Source organism: Neoarius graeffei, chromosome 10 (genome assembly GCF_027579695.1).
Source record: "Neoarius graeffei isolate fNeoGra1 chromosome 10, fNeoGra1.pri, whole genome shotgun sequence".
In the NCBI taxonomy this organism is placed as follows: domain Eukaryota; kingdom Metazoa; phylum Chordata; class Actinopteri; order Siluriformes; family Ariidae; genus Neoarius; species Neoarius graeffei.
In genome coordinates, this window is record NC_083578.1 from 12,709,079 (window position 1) to 12,721,672 (window position 12,594).

At 42.6% G+C, this 12,594-nt stretch overlaps 1 protein-coding gene across 1 annotated transcript in view; it reads left to right on the forward strand.

The window, feature by feature from the left end:
- The window catches only part of gfpt1 (glutamine--fructose-6-phosphate transaminase 1), an 80,694-nt gene extending 68,643 nt beyond the window's left edge, over positions 1-12,051 (forward strand). The window contains exons 16-19 of the mRNA XM_060931312.1: positions 1,311-1,438; positions 3,093-3,260; positions 5,841-6,002; positions 7,234-12,051. Coding sequence (XP_060787295.1) covers positions 1,311-1,438; positions 3,093-3,260; positions 5,841-6,002; positions 7,234-7,278 — 503 coding nt within the window. The 3' untranslated portion in view covers positions 7,279-12,051. The remainder of the gene's footprint in view (positions 1-1,310; positions 1,439-3,092; positions 3,261-5,840; positions 6,003-7,233) is intronic.
- Positions 12,052-12,594: the final 543 nt, after the last annotated feature.

Sequence of the window (12,594 nt, forward strand, 5' to 3'; positions counted from 1 at the left end):
GAGCATATGTTGCTCTAGAACCTGGATATACCTTTCAGCATTGATGGGGTCTTTCCAGATGTGTAAGCTGCCCATGCCACACGCACTAATGCAACCCCATACCATCAGAGATGCAGGCTTCTGAACTGAGCGCTGATAACAACTCGGGTCGTCCTTCTCCTCTTTAGTCCGAATGACACGGCGTCCCTGATTTCCATAAAGAACTTCAAATTTTGATTCGTCTGACCACAGAACAGTTTTCCACTTTGCCACAGTCCATTTTAAATGAGCCTTGGCCCAGAGAAGACGTCTGCGCTTCTGGATCGTGTTTAGATACGGCTTCTTCTTTGAACTATAGAGTTTTAGCTGGCAACGGCGGATGGCACGGTGAATTGTGTTCACAGATAATGTTCTCTGGAAATATTCCTGAGCCCATTTTGTGATTTCCAATACAGAAGCATGCCTGTATGCGATGCAGTGCCGTCTAAGGGCCCGAAGATCACGGGCACCCAGTATGGTTTTCCGGCCTTGACCCTTACGCACAGAGATTCTTCCAGATTCTCTGAATCTTTTGATGATATTATGCACTGTAGATGATGATATGTTCAAACTCTTTGCAATTTTATACTGTCGAACTCCTTTCTGATATTGCTCCACTATTTGTCGGCGCAGAATTAGGGGGATTGGTGATCCTCTTCCCATCTTTACTTCTGAGAGCCGCTGCCACTCCAAGATGCTCTTTTTATACCCAGTCATGTTAATGACCTATTGCCAATTGACCTAATGAGTTGCAATTTGGTCCTCCAGCTGTTCCTTTTTTGTACCTTTAACTTTTCCAGCCTCTTATTGCCCCTGTCCCAACTTTTTCGAGATGTGTTGCTGTCATGAAATTACAAATGAGCCAATATTTGGCATGAAATTTCAAAATGTCTCACTTTCGACATTTGATATGTTGTCTGTTCTATTGTGAATACAATATCAGTTTTTGAGATTTGTAAATTATTGCATTCCGTTTTTATTTACAATTTGTACTTTGTCCCAACTTTTTTGGAATTGGGGTTGGAGTTCTGATGTCTTCTTCAGCATTGTTCTACAATGTAGAAAATAATCAAAATACAGAAAAACTATGAATGAGCAGGGGTATACAAATATTTCACTGGTCCTGTATAGTGCTAATAAAGTCTTTGGGCAAAAATAAATACGTAAGTAAATAAATGCGCTTTAATTTTAATATAGACTTTGGCTTTATTAATCAATTTATTCGTTCATTCTTTTAAGGGGAGGATGAAACAAACAAATTCATTGTGCTCTTCTTCACCATCTCTGTGTAGATCTGATAAAGGAGGTGCTGAGTCTGGATGATGAGATCCAGAAGCTGGCCACCGAGCTCTACCAGCAGAAAAGCGTGCTCATCATGGGCCGAGGCTACCACTACGCCACCTGCCTGGAGGGGGCGCTGGTGAGACTGCAACTGCACCTTTTCTTCATTTCCCTCTCCCCCTCTCACTGTTTCCTCTCCACATCCCTCTCTCCTTCCTGTTAGTGTTCATTCTCATTCAGCATTGATGACCAGACAGGCGGCTTATCATTCTCACGCTAACCCAGAATACCGATGACTTCCTTAATTCTTCCCGGCAACGCTTTCCAAACAGTGCGGTCATGACATGCAGCACATAATTAGTTTCAGTTGTGACTTTACGTTGATCGAGAGAAGCTTAACCCTTCAGTCCTTTGTGATGTTACGAAGAGTCGGTCATGCACGTTATTTTAATAAAGAATGATATTGTTGATTTTTGTATACATGTAGTTGAGTGTGTTTGTTACACCACAGGGAAGAGTAGCTAGTGTGCATGTGCTCATTCGGCAGCTCATCCCACAAAAATGTGTCCTCCAGCCCAAAAACAACTCGTGACTTTCCTCTCATGTGACATCGCTGTCCTTTTAAAGTTGCACAACATACTGTGTCAGACCTGTTGAGTCTTCTCTGTGTTTGGGCTCGGAAGGAAATTGTACTTGGTCTCATGGGGACAGTGGCTTTGTTTAAATTAGCCTTATAAAATTGTTTTTAGAATGTTAATGGCACTTCCTTTTCCTCTTGTCAAGTTTGCTTTGAGAGAGAGAGCATGTTTCTCTTCTATCAGAATTTTACTCCTCTTCCATAATCAGTTTTTTTATTATTATAGTGTAGACCTGTTATTTAGAATTTTAAACTCGGGTCACGCTGCAGCTTGCGATGCTTTGTGATGGGTTATCGAAGAAAATGAGGCGTTTTGGTGGCGATGCATGGCGACATACAGGCGAGCTAAAAGTTGTCTTCACGTAGCAGGCGAACACTTGACAGTCACGCCTTCGCACGCTCACAGGACCCGGTCGTTATGCGAAACACCTGATGCTGATTTGAGTGCAGTCAGCACACGCATATAAGGACACAGAGGCTTTGTGAGGCGTTATCATCATCACTGTCACGTTTGTTTCTAGCCATGTTTATGACTCTGCTTTCGGTTTGGTTTTGTTTTAGTAAATGTCACGCCTGCTAATAAACACTTACTGTAGACCCGTCTACTTCTACATACCTGACAGAATACTTATAAAGTCTCTAAAAGCAGTGTCCTTGTATGCGCATGCTGATTGCGCTCAAATCAGCATCAGGTGTTTCCCATAATGACCGAGCCCCAAGCACGCACACAATGCACTCCGAAGGGTGACTGAATATAAATGCACTTTTTAAGCCTCCGTGAAGGTTAGGCACTGTGTTGATGAGGCTCCCGCGAGCGTCGGGGACATGGATTTGAGACCAATACATCTCAAGAGTCTCAAAGAAGGTTCCCCGAGCTTCGGGAAATATTCCCAAACCCATCTGCGAGTATTCCGACGAAGTAGTTTGCCGATGAAAACGTCGGCACCAAATTTCAATGTATGCACTGAAATTTTTGCGATGTTTTTGGCCACTCACGAGGCGCCGGAGATGCACCAAAAAACGCGAAGTAGCTTGGAGAACGTTTGCTGTGTGTTGCACGATTGGTGGCGATTCTACCAATTTTTCATCGCCAAGTATTCACAAACCCATCGCAAGCTGTAGTGTGAACAGGGCCTGTTTGTGTGTGTAATTTCAGAAAATTAAAGAGATCACCTACATGCACTCGGAGGGCATCTTGGCAGGAGAGCTGAAGCACGGCCCTCTGGCTCTGGTGGATAAACTCATGCCTGTTATCATGATCATCATGAGGGATCACACGTACGTCAAGTGCCAAAATGCTCTCCAGCAAGTGGTAGCAAGACAGGTACACACACACACACACACGTTTTACTATCTTTGCCAAGATCTTCCACTGACATAATTGTGAATGCATTTATGATCTGCCGAGGGAGTTCAGTCACGTGATCACCATCTGTATTTACATCCCTCCGAGGGCAGACGCAGCCGTTGCGTGTCAGAGGATTCACTCTGTCACAGCAAGGCTGCAGACACCGCACCCTGAGGCATTTATGATCATTTCTGGGGACTTTAATCACGCTACTTTGGACTCTACTTTGGCTGCTTTTTACCAGGTTGTGGATTGTCCAACAAGGAACAACAGGACAATTGACTTGCTGTATGCTAATATTTCCTCCCCCCACTAGGGAAGTCTGACCACAACCTGGTTCATCTACAGCCGAAGTACACCCCCCGATCCAAAGGCAGCCTGCAACAACTAGCTCCATCAGGAGGTGGTCCCCTGAATTGTAAAAAGATGCCCTCAGAGACGGTTATGACACCACGGACTGGGATGTGCTGCTTAGCCCACACTGTGAGGACATAGAGGGGCCTGACACACTGTCTGACGGATTACCTTAACTTCTGTGCAGACGTGGTCTCCCCCACTAAGGCCCTGTCCACACGGCAACGGATTCAGGTGACTCCGATACAATTGCTTATCGTTTAGGCCTGGCGTCCACACGGCACCGGCGTTTTGGGTGCCCAAAACGCAATCTTTTTGAGAACGGGTTCCAGAGTGGAAAGATCTGGCAACGTTGCCATTGTGAAGTCGTCTGGATGAGTAGAACGGATTTGTTTACGATGACGTCACAACCACATGACTGTGAGTGCTTCACGCCGGGTAGAAGTGTAACGAACTCGATGCGAGTTGTCAACAAATCCTATAACTTGGTTCATGAAACGCGCTTACAAAATATTTTCACTGTGAATATTTATTGTGTAATGGTGCAAAGAGAGAGAGAGAGAGACTCCGCCCTTAGGGCAGAGTCAATCCCGCCAGCAAAAATAGGGAAAAAAAGGAGCGATCTCACCTCTTCAGATGTTGGTTTTAGTCCTACAATACATTCCTCAAAAAGGGCGTAGAAAAGCAAATTAATCTATCAACGTGTAGCATCCTCGCCGCCATATTGGATAGGTCAAAGCGGAGAATAAAGATTCATGTGCTGCGTTTAACTGTACCAACAGGTTTACCGTCCAAACGAGATCACATGGGATTACCTTTCACAGGTGAGAAACAACAAATTAATCCATCAACGTGTAGCATTCAATTTATTCCGGACCATTAAAGACGCCGCCTTCCGCATAGAATCATACGTCATCCTCGCCGCCATATTGGAAAGGTCAAAGCGGAGAATAAAGATTAGCTGCGTTTAACTGTACCAACAGGTTTGCCGTCCAAACGAGATCACATGGGATTACCTTTCACAGGTGAGACTGGAAAAATACTTTTCATTGTATTTGGTCATTATAATGTAATTTTACGAACAGATTTTCCTGACTTTGTGGCTAATATGAAGTCTCGCGCATAATAGTTTATGCGCATGCGTCCTTACTTCTTCTATTGTTCTGGTGTCTCCGAAGGGACCGTCTTACAGCGCCCCTAGAGGTGTGGCATGCGTATTGCATTGTTTTCAGCAAGCGTTGCGTTGCCATATGGACCTGGTATTTTACTGATCGTTGTCCATTTGGACGCGATATATTTTTAAATAACATCTCGCTGCCGTTGTCGTGTGGATGTAGCCTAAGACTGTCCGGTGTTACCCTAATAACAAGCCATGAGTAACACAGGAAGTCAAAGCTGTCCTCAACAGGAAGAAGGCCGCCTTCAGGAGCAGGGACAGGGAGGCGATGAAAGCAGCACAGCAGGAGGTGAAACGCTGCGTGAGGGAAGCTAAGGACAGCTACAGGAGAAAGGTGGAGCAGAAGCTGAAGGAGAACAGCATGAGGGAGGTCTGGGAAGGTGTGAAAACCATCACAGGCCACAACACAAAGACCAGAGTCGTAGGGGGGACAGTGGAGAGGGCGAACGAGCTGAATGACTTCTTCAACCGGTTCAACCAGCCCACATCCCCCCTCCCCTCCCCCTCATTGCAGCCATCTCTCCTTCTTCCCTCAACACACCTCCCCCCAGTCATCGCAGCAGCCCCTTTCTCCTCCTCCCCCACTTCAACACAGACTCCTCCATGCATCACTGCAGACCAGGTCAACTGAGGTCAACTGAGGAAGCTTCACCCCAGGAAAGCAGAAGAAGAAGAAGAAACCTTTATTTGTCATATGCACACTTCAAGCACAGTGAAATTCATCCTCTGCATTTAACCCATCTGAAGCAGTGAACACACGCACACACTCCGAGCAGTGGGCAGCCACACCAGAGCGCCCGGAGAGCAGTCAGGGGTCAGGTACCTTGCTCAAGGGCAGCTCTGGAGTCCAGGAAGGCTGTGGGTTTATGTTGTGGATTGTTCTTTTATTCCAGGATACACTAATGATCGTAGATGGATTGTAAACCACTTATCTTTTTAGGTTTTGCACTCAGTTGAATTCACCAGATTACATCTTAGCTTAGGAGTTCTGTGATCAGCGAGTGTGAATCGTGTTGTGCCTTCAGGGTCGTCCCATAGTGATCTGTGACCAGGACGACTACGAGACCATAAAGAACTCGAGCCGTACTATTAAAGTGCCGCACTGCGTGGACTGCCTGCAGGGGATCCTCAGCGTCATCCCACTCCAGCTGCTGTCCTTCCACCTGGCCGTCCTCAGAGGATATGATGTAAGAAATCACACACTCGTACAAAATTTATGAACTCAATAAAATTTAATTTGTTGAATGAAATTAAATCTAATGTTGGATTAGAGCAAACGTTTATTTCAGCGTTTGAATACCAAATTCCATCCATCCATTTTATTTATTTATTTATTTATTTTACAGGATGCACATCCATCTGTGCATCAGTTTGCGAAATCCCTTCACATCCTAAAATTTTGATTTTTGACCTTTCTAGTCCAGGCCATTTTTAAAACGGCAGATTTCTTTTACCTGAAATATCTAGCTCACCCAGATGTTTTAAAATCTGGCTGCTCTGGAAGTTAAAAGGAGAAAATCGTGGACGTTTTGACAGCCGGGATTTGATTACAAACTGAATTAATCATACTCGTATCCATTTTGTGTTGGCATGTTCACATAACTATCAGACAATCTGATCAAGGCATGGCATTCACCATATGAGGAAATTGCACGTAGCTCGTGAAGTTCTAGACATCTTTTAGACAAGGCAGTAACTGTTTTTACCACATTTGTTCAACTGGATTTTTACACAGCATAATCTGTGCAGCAAGATGCCTGAGGCAGTCAGTTTTAGATTACATGGCACGTCGGATTCTAACGTTGGTGGAAAAAAAAAACCCAAACATTTTGGGCAAAACCAGCTTCCCCCGCCAATGATTTGATTAGATTTTTTTCTCCAAAATTCAGCCACGGTGTCATCTTGAAGGTTTTCCTAGACCACCACTCCAAACATCTCATCTCATATCTCGTTATCTCTAGCCGCTTTATCCTGTTCTACAGGGTCACCGGTAAGTTGGAGCCTATCCCAGCTGACTATGGGCAAAAGGCGGGGTACACCCTGGACAAGTCGCCAGGTCATCACAGGGCTGACACATAGACACAGACAACCATTCACACTCACATTCACACCTACGCTCAATTTAGAGTCACCAGTTAACCTAACCTGCATGTCTTTGGACTGTGGGGGAAACCGGAGCACCCGGAGGAAACCCACGCGGACACGGGGAGAACATGCAAACTCCGCACAGAAAGGCTCTCGCCGGCCACGGGGCTCGAACCCGGACCTTCTTGCTGTGAGGCGACAGCGCTAACCACTACACCACCGTACCGCCCCACTCCAAACATTTCTAGAGAATTCTTGAGTTCAGTAATAATGTCATAATTTATTTGAATGTAATTTATTTATTATATGTTTCCATTTGCTTTCTCAATGCAGGTGGATTGCCCGAGGAACTTGGCAAAGTCAGTCACGGTGGAGTAAAACCCTTGTGGAATATGTGACCTTTAAAACACACACACACACACACACACACACACACACACACATATATATATATATACATACATACTGGAAGTGAAAAGGGAGGGAAAAAAATCACATTTCTACAGCATTTCTTTCTCAAACTCTCTTTTTACCATGTTCCCTTCGTATGAGGAGTAGCAGCTGTTGATTGTATCGTCCTTTTCGTTGGTGGTGGCAGGGTGTGGGGAAGTTGTCTTTTACACACTTCCTCCTCTGTGATGGGTGGCTTGATCGAACTCCATGTTCAGTCTTGGGTTTTATCGTGTGCGTCATCCCCAGATATGCCAATTTTTTTTTTTTGCACATTTCAGATGCATTAATAGCAAAAACTCTTACATGGACACCAAAAACCGTAACCGTGTTTTGATGTTTTAGTCCTCAGCACATTTATACCAGTCGTCCCTGTCTACTTTGAAATCTTGATGCTGATTATTAATGCTAATCCCATGAGCAGTCCATAGTTTTGTTTGTTTCATCGTGGTGGCTGAAAACACTAGTGCTACGGTAGTTTATCTTAGTGTATTCTCTGTTACATTATATTTTCATTTTACCAGGTACAATATAGTCAATCAGTGCAGCTTTGCTACATCCAGGCTTTTAATTGATGTCTCCAGTGAGTACTATTTTATATTTAACGATTATTCGCTGAAATCGAGTCGTACGTGAGCTGATGGCTGACAAGGCACGTAGCACCGAGTTGGCTATTTTCCATGTACGACGAGATTGGGTGGAATAACTGTTTTATTCTATCCACATTCACTGGATTTTGAGAAACCGAGCATTTTTATTTTTATGCAAATTCGATGAATCAAAACTTGATACAAAATGTCCGACAAAATAATTTCCGCTTAAAATGTAAAACAAACCGGCGAAATGACAGGAGCAATTTGTGAAAAATGCTGCTATAATAATAATAATAATAATAATAATAATAATTCTTGAAAAAAAGAAAAGAAAAAAGAAAAAACGTTCTTACCACCAAATACTTTTCATTCCTTTTTTTTTTTGTGGTTTTTGTTTGAGTAGTTTTTATTTCGTCCTCGGTTGGTTCAGCAACGCGCTCCGCCATTTTGTTTTTCTCTACTCACGGTGTATGAGCTGATATCCTAGTAGTAGAGTGGCTAATCAGCGCGCACGATTGCTCATATCATATCATTAATAATTATTTGCCGAAGACGAAGTGAGTATCGGTGAATAATAACCAAGACGAAGTCGAGGTTATTATTCATCTAATATACCATGCACTGAGAGGCTCCAGTTGAAATTATGGATTCTCTGAGGTGACTGGCATAGTACTATTTTGCGATGGGCGCAGTTCTGTGCCAGTCACCAAAGAGAATCCGTAATTCCTGGAGCCTCTCAGTGCATGGTTTATTGGATCGATATCCCTCATCAATAAATTCCAAACTAAAAGTGTTAAGATTGAATCTCAGCATAAACTCACTGGAGGCAGCCATGTGTGTTGTTTACATCAGAGCAACCTTCGACCTGTTCTTGTACAGTGTACCATGCTATCGCCTGTCTCGCTAGCCATGATCATGACACATACTGTAAATCTATACACACAGAAATGCTCGCTGTGACTCGAGTCAGCCGTATAGCTTGAAATTGTAACGTTAGTTCATGGTATATCCAGGATATACCATGACTGACACACCATGTCAATTTATTATTATTATTTTTTTATTTTTGACGTCACGAGATACATTGCTTAGTCAATAGTGGAACTATTTTCTGTCACGTGAGCCATCCTTGGCCTATCCTTGCACGGTAATTTTTTGACGAGGGATATTCACTGAGCTTGAGGTGTATAATTTGTTTTAGTGTAAATACACAGGTGATTATTTCAAACTTCAAAAGCGGCATGCGAATGTAATAAATGCGCGGCGCAGACTTGTCACTTAGCTGCGCCGAGTCACATAAAATGCTTTGTTTTATAAATAAAATAAGTCACAATTCTACCTTACCTTTGAATAGGCTTAGACCAAACTTCATAGCATCTTTAGTGCTTTTAGGAACAGCATTTTCTTTCATCATGTGTGATTCTTCCTCACTTACGGTGAAGAAGCGATCAGCCACCGATTTGCCGAGTCGCTCGAGGTGATTATCGAGAAATAGTCTGAGGTGGTGTTTACATTAGACCGTATCCGTCTCGTTTTCGTCGCGGATGCACTGTCCGTTCACGTTAAAACGCCGGGAAACGACTCCACAGGCGGAACAACTTGAATCCGCCAGGGCCCACGTATTCAACCCAGTTCGTATCTGATCCGGTGCTGTGTAAACATTGAGATACGAGGAAACGCAGTGCTGAGCTCTAGCTGACGTCGTCATTGGACGACGTCACTGTGACATCCACCTTCCTGATTCGCTGGCGTTGTTCATGCCACGTTGGTCATGTGACGCGACTGCTGAAAAACGGCGCGGACTTCACTTCCTGCTATTGTTTCCGCCTTGTATCACCTTTTTGTTTTTTATTAAAGAGTATAAAAGTATGAATATAATGCTTTGCTTTGTCATTCTTAATGTTGTTCATGGTAAGATGCAAATACTGCCCATTGTGTAGTTATGATCGTCTTTAGGCTTGCCATCCTTCCACTTGCAAGTGGTGAGTGACTTGCGCATGCTGCCCGATATACACTGGGATCACACACACAGCAGCTCAGTCCCGAATCACTGCTCGTGCGCTTCACTCGCGCGCTCTGTGAGCTGCGCAGGGCCGGAGTGCGCACCCTCCAGAGGGCACTCGCTGTTCTGGGCGGAGTGATTTGGAGCGCAGCCGCTGAGGAGGAAGCGCTGAGCCGCACTGACACATTTCAACTTACGTGCCGTCTAATTAGTCATGTGATTAGCGTATCCGTGTATTGGCGTTGCTGTGTGCACGCGAATCATTTTAAAAACGTTAATCTGATGATCCGCTGATACGGTCTAATGTAAACACCACCTGAATTTCTCGACCAATCAGCACGCAGGATTTCCTATAATCACCTGTGTATTTATACTAAAGTGGTATAATAAATGTTCATGATCTTTATGTCAAAGATAACTCATGTAAAGTAAATACATACGCGCGTTCAGCTATGCTAGCTGACTGAAACGTGATGTGCTTTGGCCAGATTGTTTTTCAGTGCCTTGTCTGGCACAAGTTCTCACTAGTTACTGAAGTCCTGACTGCAGGGATTGTTCTGATTTCTGTATTTACTTGAATTTTTATTATCCTCAGCATAGTTACACAACTTACATCTGACTGTTACAGTCTTTACCTGTTATCTAGTGTGTTATGAAGTTTCATCAGCCAACTTGTTCGATTTAAACGCATCTGACTTGCGCCTGTTTATACCACGGGTCTGTTGAATCGGCAGCTCCGAGAGTCGTTCCAGTTTATATCGACGCCTTTTGGTTCGTTTCATTTCTGTCGAAGCAACTCAGTCGCAGGGATGTTGATGGATATCGCGCTACCCATTTAACCGTAACGATAAACAAATTGAACATGTTGGTTTGGTTCCCGTAAGGAGAGGTTTGTTTCACCTTTATGGAAAGAGTCAGAGCGTCAGCACTTTGTACCAGTCGGGGTGTTTTTCTCTTTTTCCGCCGTAGGAAAGCCTTCAAGGCGGAGGAGTTTAGGATTTTCTGTTTCTCTGGAACATTTATAAATTGAAGGTTGATGTGCAAAACCATAAGCCTGGCTTCATAATAATAATAATCATCATCATCATCATCTCCAGGTTTTTTTTTTTTGTTGTTGCTTTGTTTGTATTTTTGACTTTAATGAGTTTCAGGTTTACAGTGTAACTGCTAGTGAAGCAGGAAAACACAGAAAACATGAAATTAACATTTTTTTTCCTTCTTTTTTTTTATTTATGTACACAGCTACTCCACACTATGCCACCTTCCTTATCGTTGAATGTTACCATGGGACCATACACTTTTATACTTGTGCTTTTGGTCTTGGGCTCTTCTTTTGTTTAAATGTTTTTTTTTTCTCGTATATTCTTTATTACTGTAATGCCTATATACCCAAGTGTAAAAATCTCGTTTTATTTTTAAAATTTAAAAAAAATTTCTCCTTTTTTGTTGAAATTATTATTAATCATCTCATCTCATGATCTCTAGCCGCTTTATCCTGTTCTACAGGGTCGCAGGCAAGCTGGAGCCTATCCCAGCTGACTACGGGCGAAAGGCGGGGTACACCCTGGACAAGTCGCCAGGTCATCACAGGGCTTATTATTAATTAATCATAATAACCATTATTATTATTATTATTATGTCTTATTTGAGTGATTTTGTTTAGAAGTACCTGCCAGTTTCTGAGTGCCTCTCAGACCCTTGTAGAAGTTTCTGATGGTAAACTCTGACCTCACGCTGAGTTGAATGAGGTGCACGCGCTCATTTTGTCAGGTTGACGTTGCTACCAAACATATTTTTTCTATTTATTGATCATTTATATTCCCTTATTTTATTTTACACTCTTCTTGTTTATTCAAGCCCTTTATTAGCAGTCAGGTTGGGCGTAATTATGTATTTCCACTGTAGACCCATCATGCATTTATAAGTTTAGAACCTAACATTGAAAACCCCTTGTTAATAAATGCTGCTGAGTCTCTTGTAACAGTTTTAGAGCCTTATTTCCTGATTAAAATGACAGCCCTGTATCAAGCCATTGTGTTTTGATTGAATGTTGTTATGGGGTTTTATTTACAACACGAGTAGTTGCAATAAAACGGTCAATAATTATTTTATTGTTCTCTTGTCCATTCTGTAATCGCATCTATTTTATCATTTCCATCTAGATTTCTAGGATCTACTTTGAGTATGGGACTTTTAGATTTCTTCCATAGGCAGTGGTTCTGTTGCATTTATCAAAGTTATTATATTTACAATTGATTTCTAGTAGGTAATAGCTTATTTTACTGCTCACCTGAATTGAATGGGTTTAATCCAAATCTCACTAATTAAAACAAAAAAAACAAGTAGCTCTGTAAATAATAACTTCTGTGAATGGAAAGTTCAGGATAAAGTTTTATGACCAATAAATAGCCAAAATAGTATCATACATGCTTCAATAATGGGTTCAATCTTTATCATAGTTAACAGTTATTCAACAAAATCGAGGTGTAGATGGAGCTGATAGCCGATGAGGCGCGTAGCACCAAGTTGGCTATAAACCATGGACGACGAGATTGAGTGGAATAACTGTTTTATTCTATCCACAGTCACTGGATTTTGAGAAACGGAGCATTTTTATTTTTTGCAAATTCAGTGAATTAAAAACTTTAT